General features: G+C 34.3%; 1 protein-coding gene across 7 annotated transcripts in view; it reads right to left on the reverse strand.

Annotated features, from left to right (window-relative positions):
* Positions 1 to 24,668, reverse strand: part of LOC111045808 (longitudinals lacking protein, isoforms H/M/V) — a 49,727-nt gene that overhangs the window by 18,155 nt on the left and 6,904 nt on the right. For 3 of the 7 annotated variants that reach the window (XM_022331278.2, XM_022331279.2, XM_022331277.2), the window contains exon 4: positions 12,763 to 12,871. In XM_022331278.2, the coding sequence (XP_022186970.2) occupies positions 12,763 to 12,871 (109 nt within the window). Of the gene's footprint in view, positions 1 to 1,065; positions 1,573 to 1,632; positions 2,420 to 12,762; positions 12,872 to 15,486; positions 19,366 to 23,699; positions 24,500 to 24,668 lie in introns of those variants that run through there. The other 4 variants (XM_022331276.2, XM_022331275.2, XM_022331273.2 and 1 more) reach the window with 4 other exon arrangements.

Below are 24,668 nucleotides of genomic sequence, written 5' to 3' on the forward strand. Positions count from 1 at the left end.
TGACATTGATTTCTTTTAAAAATCTGTAAGTATCTCATACATCTTCAATCAATAATAATTTCGTTCTTTCTACGACGGACAATTGATAAAACTAACTAATCATAGGCTTCTGAAGGTACAGAAATGTTCGGTGTACATGATTGATGTGACTTCGTTTGAGATCTTGCTAGACAAAAACAAATCCAAAATAGGAATCCAGGAAACCAAACTCCATCCAACAAGTGAGCTTTGATTCCCTCCATGTGTCGAACTGTGTTTGATTCCACTTGTGGCGAACTAAATAGAAAAAAGTTTACACCAATTGCATTATATTCTAGTATTATTCACGACAGATTCATTGATCATTTTCAAGCAGCAAAGCCCTCATGGATTTTTAGTACTGTGCTTTTCATTCAGCAAAGTCAAGGGTGCACTCAATGTCTACTAAATTTAAAACTCATACAATGATTTCATTGAACAAAAGTAAAACAAGGAAAATCAATGAAATATTCTGACTATGACGATATTCTGTGTTAATAAAACTTAATAGATATACGAGCAACCGGACCCTTAAGTTACTAGTTTTCTGTACACCTTCAAAAGTCTTGATCATAAACGTATTTGAAAATTTATGTTGGCTACAATGATTACTGATACAATTATTATTCATTGAATAGAAACTATGCAAAAAATAAATATTTTTAGAAACAAGTAACAGATAAAGTTTATTATATAAAATTGTATACTACTTATATAACTTGTCTTTTTCAAAGACACTCCTTGTTTTGGTCAATATAAAGAACAAAAAGTTGGTACTAGCATCACTTAAAAAAACTACTTAAAAATAAATTAATAAAGTTGATATTAAATTGGTTTATAAATAACAAGACTACGTTCAACAAATAACCTACTGTGTAGGTACATGATAATGTTATTTTTGGTAGATCTTGTGCAACCTCGATCGAACCTAACTTGACCTTGAAAACCTAACCTATCCTAGCGTGACCTTGAGAAATTTTACTTTTTCAATAATTTCCCCTTTTTTCCTCTGACTTTTCCCTACATGCTACATGAGTTTGATTAGGTTTTCATTTTTAAGTTAGGATAAGTTTTTGAAGGTCATGTTAGGTAAGGTTGATTCAAGGTCAAGGTAGTCCCAGATCAGCCCAAAATAACCTACTTACATGATATAAAAACCAGTTTACAACATACAAGCTCTAGTTTACATGTGGTCTATATTTTGAGAGAGACTGAAATTGATTGGATGATTGATGTTGGCGTTGGGGAGCGCAAAGGGCAGCATGCAGCGCAAGAAGGTCATGTCTTGTGGCTTGTTGATTTGTTCGTTCTGCATGTTGGGATTGTTGGCTTTGCTGTGATGGATGCGGCGTGCTTGATGGACACGGCGCACGTGCAGCTTGAGTGTGTCTGGACGCGAGTAGACGGCGTCACACCAGGGGCACTTGTGGTTGCGCGAGAAGTGAGTCTGACAGTGATGCCAGCGACTGCGCACTGTTTTCAGGCACAGCAGGCACTGGTAGCGGCCTGGAATATTCGGGTCTTCTCGAAATATCAAGTCGTTCCGCGCCTTGCCTGCATCAAAACAGGCCCAACTTATTTTCACCGCTCATCTAATTTCATGGAAGCCGCAGGAGGACGGGGTAATAAGGATACTAGCTTAAACCGTTGGTTCTTGAAGCTTTTTTGCAATGAAGTAATGGAATGATATAAAACAGTTCACAGCATAACGCTCTATGGTAGAATTAAATCAACCTCCGACTTGGTGGGATATGCGGAACAGAGAGATGGAGGGGGATGGAGAGCCAGTTCAGCCAATTGGAGTGATGAAGAGTCATAGAAAGAAGCACGTTTGCCAAGTTGTCCAACAAGCTCAGTCGATGTAGTGATTTCAGAGAGGAAACTAGTTATGTGTATCATGAGGTGTTGAAAAATCAAAGACTATAGAACGATGTTCGCTCTAGCACGGCAACATCACAGCCGTGGTATCCCTACTTTTTTCTGCTCCGCATATCCCTCCACGTCGGAAGTTCTTTCAATTCTACTATAGTTTACATTTGTATGTGGTTTGTATTTTGGGAGAGACTGAAGTTTGTCGGAAGATTGATGTTGGAGTTGGAGAGTGCAAAGGGCAGCATGCAGCGCAAGTAGGTCATGTCGCGTGCCTTGTTGATTACGTTCTGCGTGATGGGATTGTCTAGTGGAGCTGTGCCACTGGAGATATGGTGGACACGGCGCTCATGCGACCTGAGTGTGTCTATGCGCGAGTAGATGGCGTCACACCAGGGACACTTGTGGTCGCGCGCGAAGTGAGTCTGATAGTGATGCCAGCGACTGCGCACCGATTTCAAGCACAGCAGGCACTGGTGGCGGCCTGCTATATTCGGGTCTTCTCGGAACAACATGTCGTTCCGCACCTTGCCTGCATCAAAACAGGGGGCCCAACTTATTTCAACCGTTCATCATGGCAGCAGCGGGGGGTGATACACCATACGTTCATCAAGCTTTATGCAATAAAGAAATCATTTTTAATCCATTCATTGCATTCAGAAATGAAATGTATATTCATGAGATGTAGCACGGCCACTGTCAAAGTATTGGGGTACTAAATGTTTTGTACTGTGGTTTAAATTATTCAAATTTTCATTTGAGAAATATCCATATTCAAAAAATATTAAAATTCAAAATACAATTTTAGTGTTACCTCATTGGAATTGAAAACCGTTAATGAGAAAACATAATTGGACATAACATTAATCATTTCTGATGAAAACCTAACATTCATTGGACTGAATTTCCGTTGAGTCAATGTGAAGATCAAAAGACTTTTCTCTTGTCCATGATAATTATGAAATTGTTTCATAGTATAATTGAATTAGATTATTTCTATAAATAAATAAGAATAACTCAAGACAAAATCTTAGATTTTATAAGACTACAGGGAAAAAACGTGAAATGTCTTGTATTTTTCTATGAATTTCCGTGATACCCATGAACTAGAAAAAAGGCTTTAAATCATGCTGTTTCTGGAAGGTAGCCTACCTGTTTTTGTTAGGAATCTAATTCAACTACAAACGAAACTTTACCAATCATAATTGAAGTTACTTCTGAAGGGTATCATATTAACTGTAAGAAGAGCCTTATTCCCTTATTAACTAAATTTGACAAAAGAGGAATCATGTTTTTTTTATAAATGAACGATGAACTGCAACACATTCTTGACGTCTGCATTTTCAAGCGCCAATAAAACTCATCTTGAGGGCAGCAGGAAAAATAATTTTAACAGGATATTTTAACAGTATTATGAACGAGTAGGTACGTTAAAAATAATTCTAGATGAATAAGTTATAACAAGAAATGTTCTTTGTAGAGATTCATTAGACTGTGATTTGAATGTAGCCTATCTGTGCTGCACAGTGCAGCCTTTGGTACACCATTGTGTACACAGTGCGTGGTTGACTGCGTTTCAAGTTTTAACTGAATTAATTCATTGCAATGAACTGATTTGCGTCATTGCAATAAAAAAGGTCGTCAATTAGTTAAGAACACAATGACATTTAACAAGTCATATCTATCTTGGTAGACGTTTTTGATCTTCTGTTATGAAATTAACTTTCTAGTTACAAAATCATGTTCAGTGGAAAAGTTTACTGTTTTTGAGTGTTTTGGATAGATTTTGAATTGAGGTTGTGCAAGAGCCCTTTGAGAATATTTCACAGGTGACATTTTTCAACGTTTTTCAATTAAGATATAATTATTCTACCAGAATTCTTTCTTTTATTATTTGAAATATATGTGCCCAAATTTGCAATTTTTAATAATTTTTTGAAGACATTTCACAATTATTGGTAAAATATAAATTCCAGTGACATTTGTCACCAGTATTATATATTCTCAAAAATCTGTTGCACAGCCTTAAATTGGCATTCCTCGATAAAATTTTTCACGATTGAAAAAATATTGCATTCTGAATTTTGACAATATTTGGAAATAAATATTAATATTAATGATGGAATACATATTGGAAACATGATGGCTTTTTTTAATGATATACTATGACTAGTAGGCCTACTACTTCTTATAGCATGAGTGAGAATTACTCCAGCATACATCACAATGTGATTCCTATGATGCAGTTCAGATATTGAAGGTAGAATATTTCAAATTTTACAAATTTATTCATTCCATAAAAGCAAGTTGTAAAGTATTTCATGAATTGGATAAAACTTTCATTGATCACATGAATATTATGCTTTCATTCCCATAATAGGATCAGCTACCCTATTAAGAAATTTCATGAAAAACCGAAGTTTTTATAAAAATATATATATGACAGCTCAATTATAACTCTTATCTGACCTAAATTAATAAGATTTTGAGCTGAGAAACAAGAAGGCGGAAATACATGAATCACCGAAATGAACTTCATCTTTCAATTTCTGAATGAGCTGAAATCTTATTTATTGAAGTTTTTATTTCCAACTAAATATGTTTTCAATCCACGTCATAGATTAGAATAGGATTTTCAATACTATTTCAATATTTAGAAAAGATTGAGAAATTCAACCTGTTCAATTATTTATTGAATAATACATTTCAAGTTAGTTTTTGTACAACGAATAACATAGTAAATATCTTGTAATTAATAGTAAACATCTTGAGCAATAAACGAACAAAAATATCATAGGAGGATAACGCATTAAATTGTGAGATTAATACAATAACTTTTCATAATATCGGAAGTTCATCATTTATTTTTTACATTACATATTGCTGGATTAACAAGTATTATAATTTATACTAAATTTTATCAATTAAATTAGTTTTTTGTGCTATTTACACATTAATAATATTAAAAGAAATCTGAAAAATCCGTAGAAATCAATCTTAATAACTAAGCTGTATTATTTCCATATAGTACATTATATAAAAATACATTGCACATTAAATACGTTACACAATTGAACAATAAAGTACCTATTTACATCACAAATTAATGAAATAACTTAATTCAACATGAGTATAATTTACATAAACACATTTCGTACGTTATGTGGATTTAGTTCGCGTTGTACTGAACGTTATTATAGTCACAGTATTAATTTGATCCACATTGTACGTTATTGGTCACAGTATTAGAGTCCTTGAAATCATTCTCCTCTTTTATGAAACCGAAGATAACAATATTGTTCTTTCTCTTCCTAAAACTAGATGTAGGTAGATAGGTTATAATCCGCATGAACTCCACTCTTCTCAACACTCCTTTGCGATTGTAGAATTTGAAGAAATACTGATATCACTAAAAAACTTTTTGCGTTATCGCGAATAGAGAATTGACTTTTTGTTGACAGCACTGATTACTTGAAGCCAAAAATACCCGACCTTCTCAATCATACGATTATAAAACTGAATTTGAAACGGTGAAAATTTTAAAAACATGAACTAATATTTTTGGGGTTTTTTTTAGTTCCCCTGAAGAACTGAGATTTCATACTAGATGTCTTCACTTTTTTCACACACCATCATATATATTCACGAATAATTTCAATTGTGATAATACAGAATCCATTTCCTAAACTAATTCAGCAATCACGATAGGTGAGACTAGGAAGGGATTTATCCATTAAACTTAATAGATTAGAATAACAGAAAACTATCAAATACTTTCTCAACCTGACTTGAAAAAATTGACAAGATGAACGCTTTCTGAATAAATTAGAGACCATTAAAATACTTGATCATTTCAGACCAAATGAACCAATCCAAATGTGAGGTCTGTAGAGTGTGAGACATACATATTCCTGTTGTGCAATATTCCAGTTCGATTCAATAATTGACTCACTTCCTAAAAATTTACACACCTTCCGCATCAATGTAAATTACATTATTTACTGTAGGCCTATATTTCGAAGTATAGTGATATTCGAGTACATAGTTCAAATTAACTAAATAGTTCTATTCAATTAATGGATTTTCAATCACAAGTTAAGTAATGAGTGTTACAGTATTGAGAAATCAAAGCACACAGAGCCTTTCATTTAATAAAATGATAGGATAAATTTTGGCCTGCATCCAATTTGAAGACAATACTAGATATTAACATAAGAATGAGAACAATTTTAAACACATAGAATAAAGAGGAGATCAGATAAAGGTATGTTCAATCACTCCAGCTCAAAAAATAGACTGGAATTTCAAATTATAGCAAGGTTCCAGTAGACTGAGAGGTTTATTTCAACACAGAAACCTTAATCCAATTTAGCACAAAAGCTGTCTAACCTGACCTTGTAAATCACTTATTAAAAATAGCATTTTTGGGATTTTTAAATTTCTCGCTGTATTAACTTCATATCTTTCCTGCATCAATAACGTTTTGTCGTGTACCCTGCCCCTAGACTCTTGAACACAGGTACTATGCTCTCAATAATACGATATTAGGGACACATTACACTATCGAATATTTTGTATATGATCTTTGATCAACGATCTTTAATGATGTTTAAAGTCTAATGAGAAATTGATTATTATTTGGTCAAAAATATTTTGTAAATTAGTTGATAGTTGAATGGGCCCTCTATACGCTTCGTCTCCGAGACGACAATGGCAAGTATTTTCGAATTTAGAATTTCAGAATGAGGAGATTGTATTCTTCAACTTTGAAGCTCAAATCAATTAATACTTCTTTATACAAAGTAGAAACTGCAATCTGTTATAGAAATTTGTAAATCGAGAGATTTACAGTTGCATCAAATACTGAATTCAAAACTATCAAAAATAGAATTTGCACGTACACTGCGGTTCTAGAATTGCTCTGGAAATATACCTTCATTACAGGAGCTGAACCTAATTTTTCACATTTCACAGTAAAATGAAGTTTGGATGTAATCTATGATGAAAATAATTGATTACGATTATTGATATATATGCGTCGGCGATTTTATACTAGGAGTAGAAGTAATGCGGCAGACGCATTAAGATCAAGTTCATATTTAAAAGTATTCATGGTAGAAAACCAAATTTGACTATTCGTTTACAAGAAACTTGCTGTATCACTTGTTCCATTTGTGGTATTTGCTGAAACACAGATCTATGCAGAGTCCAGGGTGACCTGGACAAGCTAAACATTGATAAATTGTGTCTCTCCTTCACCCTTGGCTGCTACAGAACCTGCACTTTTTTCTCTCCCACTTGACACTTTGTTGGGAAGTGTCTCTCACTAAAGGTATTTTCACGGGAGGTCACATCATAGATCTCGATCTTCACGTTCAGAACTGGAGCAAACACTGTCCTTATCATCACTAGAATACTAACTTACTATGGAATCTTCCAATTCACTGGGTGTGAAATTTTTTCAAGTCCTCAATGTGCACATCACCAATTTTTCGCTTATCTTATGTCGACGGTCGATCACTCTCAGTTTACCAATAATAAATTCACACTAACCGGAAACGAACAACTGATCAAACAAGTGTATATACTAACAGAGTACGAAACTAGATGTACAAAACATCCTTAAAAGCTTAGCCTAAGATTCCTTAATTACGTAGTCAGAGTACAGAGCAGTTGTAATTACAATATGACTGGACGCCCAAGAGCGTCGGTTGCCCCTGGCCCTCAATGTCATGAAGTGCACATATAAGCCTGCCGCAGCGTTAAAAATTAAGATAACCCTCGACTTAGTAATTAAATTCCTATCTCTTGACCAAGAAGTAACCAGAAGACTGGTAATTCTAGAAATTACGGAGAAATAGATCTATGCTAAGGTAGCTGCACACTCTGCCACAACTGACTTCTGGCACTTATGACAAAGCTACTATCACATGATTGTTTGCTGACCTGTGCCAATGTAAATCATTCTTCAATGACGATCCAATAAATAAAAAATTGCAATTGAGAGTGAGAGAAATAAACGGTGATGTCACGTAGGTCCAAAAATTCTCTCAATTGATGTGAATGATAGGTTATGTCGAATTGGCAATACCAATGAAAACCACAGCATAATGTGGAAGTGTCTTAAGTTCTTCACACACAAATCACGAACAACCAATTCATGCGGAACAATTGCCGTTAATCATATTAAATTTATCTTAGATCTAAAAAAGTAGTATATTGAAGTAGTTACTGTGAAATATTACCATTCATTGGAACATTAATAATGGTATTAAAAATTATCATAGAAATTAAAACCATTATATTGAGCTACAATGCTCCAAACGAAGCCATTTCATTGATAGATATTTCTCCTTCTTAGTCCTGTCTCCTTAGTAAAATGAAGATTAAAAAAATGCAACTAAGAACTTCACTAAAATAAATGCGATACTTTGGTGGAAATTACTAAGCTAATAAATAAAAATACTGATCGTGAATAGAATTTCACAATATTTAAAAATGCATTAATCTTACTCCTTACACCCAATGCACAAAAAACTGTTTCAAACAACCAAGCCAACTACTCTAAGAAAATGGAAACATGAATGATGATGAAATAACGGGCAATAAGATGGATGAACAATGAAAGCAGGCAATTCAATCACTTAGTTTGTAAGCACAAAGTGAGTCGTTCAACTTTTCTCAAAATTGTTTGGTTATGCTGAATTCAAAGCCAAAGAGCTAAGTAATCGATTTGTTTCCACAGAAATTTGTGTTGAGAAGTAAATTAAATTGAATGTCAAATTTCTTGTTTTGACCCGCTGATAATGATGGTTGAATAATGTATTTCAAATTTCACATTTTTCATTAGGTACAATCATGTGGGTCAAGTGTAAGAGAGGGCCGACTGCGCCCTAACTTCGCCCTCCCAGGTTTTTAATAAAGGCAGCTAATTAATCAATCATCCCTTGAGTTATTCTCTTGATCATGTACCGGGTGTTTCAAAAAAGACTTTACAACTTTGAAAATTCATATAAATCTTATTAGGCAAGGTACAGAGTTGGTTTTGGTGTTGTTTTAAAGGAAAACACTTCAAGTTTTTTACCTTAAACTAAAAATGTTCTATGTGACCTCCATTGGTTATCCTGCAGACATCCCATCGATAGTCGATTTCTTCCCAGACTCGCACTAGCATTTCAGGTACGTAACTTGCTCAACAGCAGCGCAAATCCTTGTTCTAAGTTCAGGTAGAGTGGCTGGTAAAGAAGGAACGTTCACCATATCTTTTATGAAACTCCACAAGATAAAATCTAGCTGTGTTAGGTCTGGGGAACGAGGGGCCATGCAAGTGGGGCATTACAGCCAATCCACTGTTTTGGAAAGCGTTCATTAACAAAATCCCGGACGTCAGTCAGATAGTGTGGTGATGCGCCATCTTGCATAAAAAAAAACATTTCGTTCTCGGTCATCCTCATCGATCTGTGGTATCAAAACTTTTTTGCAACATATCAAGGTACACTATGCCGTTGATAGTTCTCTCTTGGAAAAAAGGGGCCGTACATTTTCCTCTTAATCAACGTACAAAAAACGCCCACTTCAAGGCTATTACGCACAAGTTGCAATGTTTCATGCGGATTTTCACTGCCTCAAATCCTACAGTCATGTGTGTTAACTTTGCAACTTAAATAAAAAGTTGACTCATCAGAAAAGATTATGTTGTCCAAGAAGTGTCCATCATCATCCTATCAGTGTATTTAATTGCTTGTAAAAGCGAATATCGGTATGGTTTCAATCGCCAAACTGTCGATTGTGGGACTTGAAGCTCTCGAGATGCACGCCGGGTCGATTTCGTAGGGCTCTTGACAAAACTTGGCCTCACTTGCTCAACGACTTCGTCAGATGTGCTTGGGCGACCGGATTTTGTATGTTTTACTGAACACCCTGTTTCTACAAAACATTTATGCCACTCCTAAATTGTAGGCCTACTAGAAGGATCTTTAGTGTACTTGGTACGAAAATTACGCTGAACTAACTGTTGTCGCCTTAGACCAGTTATAGAATAGACACGGCCCATTGTATATTCATACTGAAAGTCGATGAAGCCAACATCTACTGCAATATCGCCAAATCGTGACGTCAGCATCGGATAGAAAACTTTTCTGTGGAGTTTGTTTACATTTTTTTCCATAGCAGATTGTGTCTATTCCAGCGGAAGCACAGCAGGAGTTTACCATTTTAATGAATAATAATTTACATCCTTCTGAAATAGACACAATCTGAAAGTTTTCTATCCGATGATGATTTGGCGATATGGCAGTAGATGTTGGCTTCAGAGGCTAGACTTCCCAGCGTGTCTACTCTATAACTGGTCTAAGGTTGTCGCAGACTTCGATACTTCAAACCAAAACACACCTAGCACGCTCGGGTCCAGTGATGTCAGTCATCTTTGACGTAGCTGCCGCTAGCGCTTGTGCGGCGCGACCAAGCACTAGCGGAGTACGCGAGTCAAAACTTGGAGTGTTTTCCTTTAAAACAACACCAAAACCAGCTCTGTACCTAGATTAATAAGATTTATTTGAATTATAATTTGAATTTATATATGTCCTTTTTACATCACCCTGTATTATTGTAGATCTAAATTTAAATAATAGAATCTCAGAAAGAATTGAGACATCAAGTAATTCCAAGTGATAAGAAATAGTTTTAAAAATCTCAACTTTAGGCCAGTTTGATGTTTGTGCTTACAACAAAATGTAGATTTTGAGCTCTGTTATGTGAATAAAATATGGGAACCATTTCGCTTTTATATCAAAATTCATGTTTATATATTACATCCCTGATTAAGCTGATTTACGACTCACACTGGCGCACAAGGAATCTTCCTTTTGCCGGTGTTTTTGCCTCACCTACTGTAGGCCTACTTATGCATGTGAACATAAATTGAATCTTCATTTTATAACTATTATTTATAATATAAAGGATATCATTTCGTTATTATATCTAATTAAATAAATGTATGTATCTTGGTTTAAGTGCAGTAGCATATACTTATATTTATTTTTTGTAAAGCTTTTTTGTATTTTGTTTTTGGCAAATAAAATTCATTCATTCATATACTAACTATAACAATTATTGTAGATTGGCATAAATTTAAAATTTGTGATTTCTTGTAGATGTAGATTGCTTCAGATGTGAAGTTGACCTTAAATCTTCTTGATATCTGTGAGATACTTTATACAGTACTTTATATTTTCAGTAGTGTTACTCATTCACTTGAAGAAATGCAGATGATTGATAGAACTTGATAGAATTGTGAATTTTTATATAAAAAATATATTATAAATAGGCTATAATGTGAATATGAACTGTTCGAAGCTGAAAGATGTTCGATCTTTGCTTAACAACTGATTCCTTTTTATGGGAGGTGGTAGGTACTGATTCAATCATCATCATCATTAATATAATATCGTAGTGCGAGTATTCACATGACACTACCCATTTATCGCTTGTGGCCTTCCTCGGGCACTGTCCCTGATGATTAATGACACCCAAGTCCTCCCATTCATAGCGTCTGCCTATCCTTAGGGTAAACGCGCACTAGCACGGCCAAGACCAAGAACTTGCAGCCAGGACAACCTGAAATTATATGGGGCAACGCGCACTAGTCAGACCAAGACACGACAAACGCACGACCACAGCAGTAGGCTCTGGTCGCACACACCAATTGCCACACCAGTACATATTTTATAAATGTGAAACTTTGGTCTTGGTCGAGGTTGTGTTCGTGCTGTTCCAGACCAGTACTGGTCTTGGTCGTGGTCTTGGCCGTGCTAGTGCGCGTTTACCCTTACTGTTATTCTGAACAATGAATCGCTCAGTGGACTTCTAACCCCCAAAATCGCTCATCGGACCGACAATCAGGAGATGCGGGTAGATTCCCAATTGGAGGAATAATTCAAAAAATTACGTTTATAGATTTCTAGCTTTTCTCTGTTTTTCAAAATTTGCAGTTGCAGAATGTTGGTCGATTTCATTGCATATTAATTGATATTTCGTTCAATAAAAAGATTATTATTACCAATATTAGGACGTGATTTATTGAATTCGGACTGTGATAAATGTAGCTTTCCCACACTTTTCCCCAAACACAGATTCTTCTACGTGAGGGAAATTCACGATATTTTATTTACTCTGAATTTTATCTTTTTAGTGTTTTTTGATTTGTAGAAAAATCATTTTATTTTATTTTGATTGAACTAATTTTTAAATTGCCCTGATCATGCTTTCCTAATTACCTTTGGTAATATGAATACATTCATTCACTCTCCAACACTTACGATTCATAAAAAGTGGCAGCTTGCAGAGAAAATGCATTCTCCAACATATTGCTACAAGTTACTAAATTCAACGTAATTTTTCTAGTAGATACTACATCAACAGCAGAATTTTTCCATGGAGTACATCACTTTTTCAGACTCTATACAAACTGGTTTCATTTATTAGGATATGGTATCCTAATAAATGGTCCTAACCAATGTAGCAACACATTGCTACTAAGTTACTAAATTCAAAGTACTGTAATTTATCTAGAAGATACTACACAACAGCAGATTTTTTCAAGGGAGTACATCACTTTTTCAGACTCGATACAAACTGGTTTCATTTATTAGGATATGGTTTCAAAATTAGGGGCCAATTGCACGAGTATATTTGAACAGCTTTCATCAGATTTGATTAGGTAGAATATGGGGGCCCACTATCAGATATCTTTTAAAAAATATTTGATAGTGCAATGGGCCCCTCAGAAATATCTAATATGGATCTGTGAGAAATGTGTGACAACATTGAGATGAGCATGAAGTGGATGAATGTGGATGGATGGATGATGTCGCTTACCGTCAATGCCGTCGACACTGTCCTGCGCAGGCGCACCACGCTGCTCACCCTCCTCCCCCGACGCCACTTGCATGTCGCAAATCTGGTCATTTTCCAAATTTCGATAATCCTTTGAACAAATACAATACTAAACATAAGACCTCATCTACAGACTGCAATTCAAGATTGATTGCTAACAAAACTGCAAGTTGATTCAACTTACCGATATTACAAACTATGATGATAATGTATTTGGAATTAAAGATTGAGAATGAAAAAGGGAGGGATAAATCAAGCATATTGAAAGAGAAGTGAATGGACGTAAGGGGCGGTATACTAACATCATAATGCAGACTGTTAGAAAATCAATCAAAAATATATAACATTAGTTATTGAGCCCTATAGAACTATGTAAAAAGGGAAAGTATTAACAAATAATATTCTTCTCCAGCTAATATCAAAAGATGTATTTCTCTTTATTTCAGAGAGCTAATACTGCACCCTGACGGTCGTTGACCAATGGTTTAATGATTGTTATAATATTGTAAATATGTTTTTGTATAATATTACCTTGGAAATAATGTAAAAATAAAGGCAATATTATTCATTCATCCATTCTGAGAGCGAATAATGAAATAATAGCTAATTATCCCCTTAGGACTTGGATTAACTCTATTAAAAAAACATCGAGTATGGGATGACCAGCACCGTTATGAAAACATGAGATTGAGGCAACAATTTCAAACGTCATCTCTATTAATCTAGCGTCTACAGTGCTCGCCAAGCAATAATTGCCAATAGAAATAGCATGGAAATGCTAACAATATCATCATTATTATTGTACGTGTAGGTGGAGAAGGAGAAAAATGTTGTGAGGTCCTAGGGGGTGGGTGATTTTGGGAATATTTTCTCCACAAAGGAGAAAAATAATTTGTCTATTTCTATGTGAGTATTGAAAAATAGTAATCATGGTTGATTAAAAAGTCATGGCTGACAGATTTTTGTACTCTTGCTTTTCTATTCCTTGACAATTATTGCTTTGTAGGAGAAATTGTAATAGGTCAACAACATTAGGCACTTGAAAAAGTATTACTTGCATATACAATTTTTAGGTTGGCCCCCAAATAAGCCCCAGGCTTGTACCAGTACTGTGCGTGGGTAGTTAATGAAGAAAATGTTCCAAAAGAATGTGGGTTCCGAATCACCAGGAAATGATTGGGTTGCTCATATCTGAAAATTAACGGAACTGGCCTAGCGTCCTAGGCTCAAACGGTAAAACTGATTATTGGTCACTTATCCAATAGTCGAGCTAACCGCAAGACTAATCGCTTCAATCACCAATAGTCGGTAGTCATAATATTTTGGCAGAATGTTGAAAATCAACAATAGGCCTACACGATAGAAATATTATTTGACTAAGAAATCATTTTCTCTCCATTCCAATTTGTATTGTTCTGAGCTGCAAGTTTATAGCTAGCTATACATGCGGATAATCTCATAGTGCCCAAATCTCAAGATTTCCTTTCAAAGTGGATGAGGATATAATACTTCAAAATGGTTCTCATTCAAAAGGATCGGCCATGTAGCATATGACGAAGGTACTTAATAAATACAGTTCAAAAGAAAACCATATTAATTATATTCTTGAAGATTTCAGGAATGATTCTTGAAGAGTTTCCATCAAGTGAGTATCTTGAAAATAACGTTAGAACTGATGAGAGTTCTCACACTCACTACAATAATTCCGCTTCCCACGTTCATGACTTGAACAAAGAATGAATCTTGCATATGTATTAATAATTAAAAACCATATAAATCAATTAAAATTCAAATTTAATTTTTGCACTTTCTACTCAAGTATTTCCACAAATGCATCTTTTGAAGAGTCTGAGTAATTACTTTGCGCATTATCACTTATATGAGGAAAGATGTAAAATTTCAAAATAAATTCGAAATATATACAGTATTTATAACGGATAGAATACTGCAATATTGGTTCAATGGTTTTCGCCCAAGAATCCTTTTGCGATTGGAAGATATGACCTTATTAATTATAAGGCAAATGAAATACTACATTGTGATATCTTTTCAAATGTTCCCGCTCAAAAAATAGAAATTTCCAAGTTATAAAATAGAAAAAAGAAAAAAATGTTTATGAATTCAAATTATTAAACAAATTTAATCCTTAGATTGAACTATCAACTTGCAGTCATGTCAATTATTCATTATTTCCATTTAACATTAAAACATGCATTGGATGAAAATTTAGTACAAAACACAATTTCAGGTTTAATTTGTCCCTCAGCAGACACCACTGGAGCATTGAAATACAAGAAGAGAATAACATCATCATATTCGTGGAACGTGATTAGAAATTATGTAGATCCTATTTTTGAGAGTAGAGCTAATCTTCATCAATTGGATGAAATCAATAGAAGCGATTTGAACAGCTCATTTTAGATACCGTAGCTTTAGCAGCATGAATGAGGGCCTGTCATGGAGAAGAGTAACAAATGATCGACAGCTGTCCGAAATAATTGCATCTTCTCTCAACAATAAACTTCTTTATTGACTCACTTCTGTCCTACCAATGCATCACGAATCTGCATCTAACTTATTACAATTAATGAAATAGCAACCTCATACTACAAAGAAAATACCATCAGTTCAAATAAGAGAATCAATTTCAAATATTCATATCATGCCAAGGAGAAGGATTGTTAGAAAAATAAAATATAATCGAGGTTCAGGTTTTCTTATAGATTTTATTTTTCATGTTCAAAAAATATCCTTGTCAGAATGGAGTTTGTATTGTACTGTAGTTCAATATTACATTTATAGAAAATGTAATACGTTTCGCTGTTCAACCAGAAATAAAATAGTTTTATAGTAAGTGGAGCAGATAGTAAATGCAGATTATAATGAAGTATAATAATACAGGCACTAGTTGAGTTAGCCATATCTTTCAAGATTGTATCAAGACAAAATTCCACTGTTTTTTCATGCCTCTATCAATGCGGTTATATTTATTTTTTCAAGAATGATTGAATGCTCATAATATGAAATCTTAAATAAATTCGAACTCATTGCAACAACGGTTCCTAAAACCACAATGGATGAGCGAATTTCATTGTAATATACGATAAGTGATTAAAAGTCTGTTGAAAATATAATGTACCCATATTACTGATAACAAAATTAAAAACTATCATACAATACATAATAATTATTAATTCCAATGAATAAAGTGATGAAGAACAATAATTATTCTTTCTCACATCAGCTCAAATCAAGTTAAACCAAGGATATTATTTTCATACTAAAGATTCTATTTTGATTTGAAAAGTTTCACTAATTCCAAGTAAAATAGATAATATAGAAAAGAGCTATCACATTTTGAAATAGTTTATCACTTAAGCACACTGATTATTACAATTATTTACAATTTTTAAATAATCATTAGAATATTTTAACAAGTGGGTTATTGGATAACCATTAAATTACAAAAATATTTTAGGGGATGTTGACTTACGACACACGACACAATAAGTACACCAAGAAAGAATCGATAAAACTTGTGAATTTATCATATTCAATCAACTATATCTAAATTAGTAACATGATTACATTTTCTAGCGTTAGATAACAAGCTTTCAGCTGCATTTAATGCTACATTTGAATTTGAACGATTTGGATCTTTTGAAAAAGAAAAATTATTATAAACATATTTGAAGAATATAGGATAATTACTGTAGAGCTGAATAAATATTAAATTCTTAGGTTCAAGGCAGATAAAGATTGCCTAAGCATTTTCTTTTAAAACTAACCAAAAAGATGAAATTGGAATGAGCTTTTACCAATGGCTTAATGAATGGCCTTTACCAATGGGAAGAAATCGGACTACTAGCAAATCGTTTATTATAAATATAATGAAAACTCCTCAGATGATGAATCCAGCATGATCAACTGAATCATTTAAGAAAGCTCCTGTTCATTCATAGCTCATAATGTAAATATAATTCAATGAATGTTGGATTATATCTCAAAAGTTGAAGGTATAGTTATGAGACAAATTAATTGAAATATACCGACATTCTAGTAATAAATATAAAAAATACATCGTTTGAAACTTGATAAAGCTAAAATATTCACCTTTGTCAAAAATACACCTCAATAGAAAAGATTTGTAATTCAATCCCAGATATGGATAATTTTGTCAAATCCCTTTTCACAGTCAAACACAATGGAGAGTCTGAGCGAGTTCCCCTAAGATCCATCTATCATTTCATACCCTGATACATTAGTAACATTCCATCACAATCAATTAATATCACAACTCTCAAGAGCTAGAAGATATTATACACTATTCACAGAAAAATAACTTCCTAATTTATCCCTGCACTGTTATCACATTAACGTACATAAAATTAATCAACTACTATGTGATGATTTGCAAGACTAGGCCTCAACAAGAGAAAAATATGTTTAGAGTTCAGAGAACTGTATCACTATATTATAAATCACATAACATTAGAAAAATATCTAAGCATCTAACAATATTACAAAAATAGCTTGAAAATAAACTAGTCACACTTATATCAATTCAATTAACAAGAATGTCAAACACTTATTTTATTAACGGTGAAATTATAAATGGAAACTGACACTAAATTTGTTTGTTCATAGACAATGAATATTTGAAATAAAACAATTTCAAATGTCTTTTGGAATGCATTTTTATATCACTCCTTGATTCAAATGATATATAGTTCATATATGGTCCAAAAACTTTTTCACCATTTCAAGAACTTTCAAGAGAATTATAAAATGAAAATATTTCGAATTTGGTACATGAAACATATCAAATAAGATAACATGAGCAATGTTCTTATTTATGTCATTAGTTATAATTGTTATAACAAAGCTTGTGATTGATAAAATTGATTCAAAGCTCAAAAAGTATTTACAAGTTACAAAATGGAAAAGAGAAACAACAGATGCAAAATTGATAGCAAACTATTAGAAGCTGTTTGGAAAAAAGCTCAATTTTTAGGTTTTGAGGATAAGTGGAACTTGCAGGACTAAGCAATGCGATAAATCCTTCAACAATGGAAATATTTAAGTTAAAGTTTGAGTTTTAAATGTCTTTCAATCTTTTATATTATTTTTGAAAATTGATTATAAGCACTGGGAAGTTGGTGAACACTAAATGGTAGAAAAGTATTATGTCATTCGTTTTATTACTCAGATGTACTGTATGATGGTTATTATGCTTGATTTATTCTATATTTTTCTTTATTCATTTTCGTTTAGAAGAATAATTTGTTTTTGGTTATCACCTAGTGGATATATTAATGTTAACGAATCATATTTTTCTTTATCATTGTATCATTTATTAGAAGTACTATTATTTTTTTATTTTATTTATCTTGTCTTCTTGTTGTTTTTTAGTGGATATAGTGTTGCTTTTTAGTGTCTTAGTTGTCGTTTAGTGGATATATTAATGTTAACACGAATCATATTTTTCTCTATCATTGTATTATTTATTAGAAGTACTATTATTTTTTCATTTTATTCATCTTGTCTTCTTGTTTTTTCATGTTTTAGTATTTTTTTCACTTTGTACTGTTCTCTTTACGAACTCACAGCCTGCGCACAAGTCGGGCTTTGCTGGCTGTGCCAAAACATTAAGATTTATTATAATTTACATTTGTCTTATGTATTTTGGCGAAATAAATATTCTATTATATTTACTTCTATATAATTAATAATGAATTTTTAATTCGGCAGTTTCAATAGTTACACTATATATTTCAAAAAGTGTGTATCTGACGACAAGAGAATAATTTGGCATGCTAGGTAGGAGGCAGGTAGAAGAGGAGATCTTGCATGGCACGCAAGACAAAAGTAAACTAGAAATAATGTCACTTATTATTACAAAATAGTTTACTTATTTTGCTATCAAATTCGCACCTGCCTTATATTACAATAACAGACAGAACATTGATTAACGAACACTAAGTTAAATGTTGAAACGTATTATTTGTGATCGGATAGGCTCATCCGCTCCCTCTCTTCCTCTTCTTTGGCCATACACAGTTTGTGTGATTTACACTTATCGTGATGATTGACAATTTCTAAACGAAAGTTGCAGTTTCCTTCGACAAACGACGTCCGCATCTCTGGCACGAAACTGCCATAGCGACGGCATACTTTACAGAACATGGTGTTCTGCTCCTCGTCATACTGGAGCCAATAGAACGAGTCGAGCCAGCCGGGTCGGAAGCGGCCTCCTTTCTTGGGTGCTGGTGAGGGGGAAGAGGAGCCGGGTGGGGCGGGGGAGGGCGTCGACTGGATCACTGATATTTCGTGGCTTGACTTGTGCGGCGGAGACTGGTGCGCCGGCCGTGTTTCAGTGTGCGACGCCCCCTGCAAGTGCGAGGAAAAGGCACCGATCAACGGTGGCATCAATCGGGGTAGCTCTACCTTTTTGTGTGCAGTGAGAAAGCGGCGTAGCGCTGGATCTGAGAGCGAGTAACTGCAACTAGATTCCGTATGTTCATTGCTGCTTCCGGACAGGCCAGCTGTTTTTAATCTAGTCTCTCTTCTCATTTGAATCTTCGTCTGTCAACAGAGAACGAAAGAATTTGTCAGGATCATCACCAGCACTTGCACCTTGCACCTTCTCTCCTCTTTTCAATGCTCCACTATAATCTGATGGCTCATTTTTCATTCATTCGTCCTCAGCCATGATAAGCAACTACTACAATACACTTTACAACTCATTCACATTTAGCACTTGTATCACTTAAGCATTGTTCTTATCACCACACAACAACTAATTATCATTTCACAATTGTCACTGATTCACATCTGGATTTAACAAACCAATAACATTAATTATTAAACAATATCGTGATAAACAAAACAATTAATTTTTAGAAACTAATAATGAGACCTAAATACTTAGTTCTCTTAATGTAATAAGTGGTATTCGTAATAATGTTTTCATATTCATCACAAGATGAAAATAGTAAAACCGGATTAGAATTTGATTCATTTTTGATTCTTCCTGTTCAATTGAACAACCATCGTGATGTGACTCGACCCTTCTACACTTCACAACTACAGTAGAATAAATTTTACAATTTTTCAGAATTGTATAACTAATCAACATCTTCAATAAGCATTACTAATGCATTAATGAATAACACGTTGACACATTCTCAAGATCATTGCTGACAATTAAAAAATAGTCAACAGAATGGCCAAAACGACTAAACAAAGCACATAAATGAAGCGAGAGGGATTTTTGTTATTCACTTATATTTTCCTCAATTTTTCTACCATTGTGGAGAGAAACGTGGATTTTTTTCTTTTCATAAATAATAATCGATGAATATTCAGTGTTCGACTCTACACTATTTTCTCTTTATTTTATTTTGTGTTCAATTTTCTAGTTTTTCGAAATTTAATTCAAACGTGACTATGACAATGACTGCGACTACGCCCCGTTTCGGAAAGCCAATTTTCTGACTCCAGCTGTTTAAAGTCTAGGACTTAGCTAAATCCCGAGCTCGGAAACCGGCCCTTAATGTTTGTGAATTTCAAATGAATCAAATAAATATAATTTTCGGGTGAAATTTATTGAGATTGGAGTACTGTATATCCAAGTGGTACTGTATATCTCACTTCCTCACGAACTCAGTTCATCAAGTGCCTATTCTAACAATTTCTTGAGAAACTGAAACATGTAGGAAATTATGCCGTTCAGTTCGTTGAATCTCAAGGCATCAAGTTTTCCTAGCAGGCTGACACACGGAGAGTGAATCAGTTCGTCAAGTCAGCTACAATGTTGCAAATTGACGTGAACCAATTGTAACCAAAAAGGATCTATAATAACATGACCTAAAAGGCTATGTTTATTAATGTTTGAAAGGTAAAAGGATAGGTTAGGCGGTTAGGGTTTTCTTTCTAAATGGCAATATGCTTTTATTGGGAATGTTAATACGATATCATTCTAATATAAATGATAATAATGTATCCACTAGACTTTCTGAAAGGAACGGAAGCTTGACGAACTCAGATTTCGACTGAGATACACTTACCCGACTGATTCGGGATCGACTGAGAACAAAATGAAGTGAGTGTCACCCGTCCATTTATATCAGTAGGTCAGTAGGAGTGAATTCGAAGTATGGTCAAAGGAAATAAAGTGTTCTGCAAAAGTGGAATGAATGATGCAAAAAAATAATGAAGAGGGGGAATTCTCATGATGAGGCTACTCAACTCATGAGTGATTCATAGACCTGGCATTTATAAATTGAAGAACAATGACTAAAATGAAGTTAACATTGACAAAAGAGCAGAACATATATCATATTCTGCGAAATCATTTGATTCCTTTGAATCCTCCACCAATAATTGTCAACGTCTACGTCACTTGACCATCTCCACTACCGTAGAACCTCTCTTCATTATAAGAGCAGTTGATATACATGACATGATCAAGTGCGTGGAATCGTTACCCACAAACTTGATTGTTATTGATTCCACGCACGCTTAATCCAATTAATATTGAAAAAATGAGATATCTTTCAATATCACTTTGTATCATTGAGATTACGACGGGAGAGAGACTCATTGATTTTCGTGCATGGTCTGTTAAGGGGTCGATTTTCTTCTCCTTCGCTGCTCTCATTGATCAGGTTCCATGTTCCTGCGTTCAATTCCAGAGATCATCCCACCTTTGATATTATCAGATGTAGAACGGTCAGTGGTTACAATGCTCCCCTGTTTAGGTCTCTTCGATTATACAATAGGCTTAATAATGCATTAGATTTCTTTGATTCAGACAGTGTGTTCAGGCGGGACTTGAATAAGATTTATGTTTGTTGAGTTTTGTCTTTTTTTTTCTTTCCTATGTATTACATAATTTATTAGTGTTTTTATTTATAAGTTTCATATTTGCAAAGTTTCCATAATTCTCTTTTCTTATTTCTTTTTTCTTTTCTTCTTGAATTTTTCAGTATTAGTTACATTCTTAGTTCTTCTTCTTCATCTGTTATACTATAAGTTTCATATTTGCAAGGTTTTCTATTATTTTTTGTTGTAAATTTTCAATAAAATAAAATAAATAATAAATAAATAAATATCCATATTAGAAATATATTATACCACCGTAACCATAATCAAACTCCTCCATATTAGATACTGAGCTATTATTAGTTTTCACCTTCGGTCGCATCAAACATTCGTAGTCACGTGTTGTAAATTTTACAACACACTTCTCTGAATGTTATGCAGTCAATACAACACATCATTCAACATATTTATTGATTGTAAAGTTTCTAACGCTATTTTCTTTCATAATTCTAAGCTTCTGAAACCCATCAGGACCATTTGAAATGTCGGAATGGAACATTTTATAACCTAACTACAAAACAAACAAAAAGCATACTTTCAAGTGAATTGTGGATCTATCCAACTTAAATATACTTAGCTACATATTTATCAATATTTTTTCAATAAATTCATTCATTTCAAAAGCGAACATAAAATAACAAAGAATAAAATTCTCGAACTTATATTACAGTGGTTTCATGACAAATGAGTGTGCAAAAGTTGGAGAGTATATAAAAATTAAGTTTTAAAACTAACAATAAATTATTAATATCTTCTATTTTCATCAAGATATGGATGGATATGCTAAGGGACAGATTCAAGGATCCAATCGTTCAAAGAACCCCACACGTCAACCGGAGCTTATTGTGTGTCCCAAGTACGTTAGTTGGGCAAACCAATACCTGTGTCCTTTACAAGATCCAGGAGTTTTCCTTACACTAACATCACATTCATCACTTGGTTACTTGCAGCCAAACAGATCCCTTCTCCTTGCCCCCAGTCTCTCGCAATCCATTGTGATATGCTTGGCAGTCTCTTCAGACTGATTGGTCCTCGTGACCTACGTGAGTTCCACTCCTGGCCTTCTTTGTAGGTCCTTCCACTGATGAAGGGGTCACCAAATTGCTTCTATGGGCGCCTGGCCACTCTTGACTCAGCCTCTTGACTCACATTAGTGCCAAGAGTTTCACCCACCTCTGGTCTCTTGGGTTTTTCTTTTTGCCCCTCCTAAACTTTGCAGGATTAAAAGCCTCACCTCTAACCAAGAAGTATTGTCTGAATGGCCGCCCTTCTTTGAGCAATGGTGAGGTTTGGTCTGTCCACCCGCAAACTCGTGACCTACGTTAGTTTCACTCCTGGTCTTTTTTTTAGGTCCTTCCGCTGAGGAAGGGGTCGTCAAATTGCCTCTAGGGCACCTGGCCACTTTAAACTCAGCCTCTTGACCCACATTAGTGCCAAGAGTTTCACCCACCTCTGGTCTCTTGGGTTTTTCTTTTTGCCCCTCCTAAACTTTGCAGGGTCAAAAGCCTCTAGGGCACCTGACCACCCTCAACTCAGCCTCTTGAGCCACATTTGTGCCTGGAGTTTCACCCATCTCTGGTCTCTTGTTTTTTTTTTTTTTTTGCCCTAGATAGCTCTAGAAACTCTAGATAGCGACCAAGGTTATAATTTATTGATAACTTATTTATTTATAGATAAGGCATTATTGTACGAGGAGATGTAGAGCATTGTGTAATAAAACAAATATTTTTCTTAAACCTCCAAGTCTCTACGATGAAAGGACATTTACAGAGATCAGGGGTTTCCAAAATTTAAACATTTTTCAAACATGATCGGGGTACAAGGGAGGGAGCACCTGACCACCAATTTAGATGGGCTTTTGAGAAAATGTACATACAATAAAACAAGTACTAGCAAATGTCATATTGTAGTTTTAGTTGTCTAATTTTTGTCGCGAACAAAAAACCCTTCAACTGGGCCGATTCTAACGTTTTTGCCAACGCATCAAAATCAATCCACGAACCATACTTCATCATCATGATCACGTCGGAGCATCTTTGTGGCGGTAAACTGTAGAATCTGCTTAAAACTCAATCGAGCAAACTAAAATTAACAAATAAAGTATTTTTTATGATGGCACCGTTTCAACATTTTAAGGAATATTATTCCAAGTACATGCCAGGCATCAATTTGACACAAAACAATCTTAACTGTTGAGTTGACTCATGTAAAATCCTTTAATCTGAACTGGTAAGTCATGAGAATTTTCATTTTTAAAATATTAAAACAACACAAAAACATCACCAAAGAAACTATGTTACAAAAATGACACATACTTGAGAAAAGTATGAAATGTCTGATTTGATTTTTGAACACAAAGACTAGATTGGTTCTTCAACAAATATAAGTTTGGTTGGTTAACAACCAAGATTCTAAATTATTAACAAAATAATATTAAATACAGTTTACATTACTTAATAAAAAGTCACTGAGTAAAATTGACCGCATGTCCAAACATTCAAACTTGTGACAGAGGCACTATTCACTCACAATCTGACGTACTGTAACTATTGTTGAAACAGTTCATACACACTTTTTTGACACATTGCAAACACTGAGGCTTTCCACAGCGTAGACAAGGATATTTAGTCTTTCTTCTAATCCTTGAAGGGCAGGTGGCACAAACTTTCCTTATCTCAAAGTCGGCAAAAAGCGTCGATTGGTCGACAACACTGAACTGCCCAGTGTCAACAACAAGAGTCAATGTTTGCTTACGCGCAGAACGTCTACAACGTACCGTTTCATTCTCTTCATAATCAATGGAAACTCCTGGTTGGTCATCCATACCAAATACCTAGAATAATCAGTTTTACTACCATATGCGTGTGAAAAACACGTAAAAGGTTAATTATAAACAATTCTCGAATATGCAACTTTGCTAGGTTAGACACGAAAGATAAATTTTTCAAACTGATAGTTTCAGCATCACAATTGAAATTTCAAAGAATCCACTAAATTATCAG

Source organism: Nilaparvata lugens, chromosome 1, assembly GCF_014356525.2.
Source record: "Nilaparvata lugens isolate BPH chromosome 1, ASM1435652v1, whole genome shotgun sequence".
Classification (NCBI taxonomy): domain Eukaryota; kingdom Metazoa; phylum Arthropoda; class Insecta; order Hemiptera; family Delphacidae; genus Nilaparvata; species Nilaparvata lugens.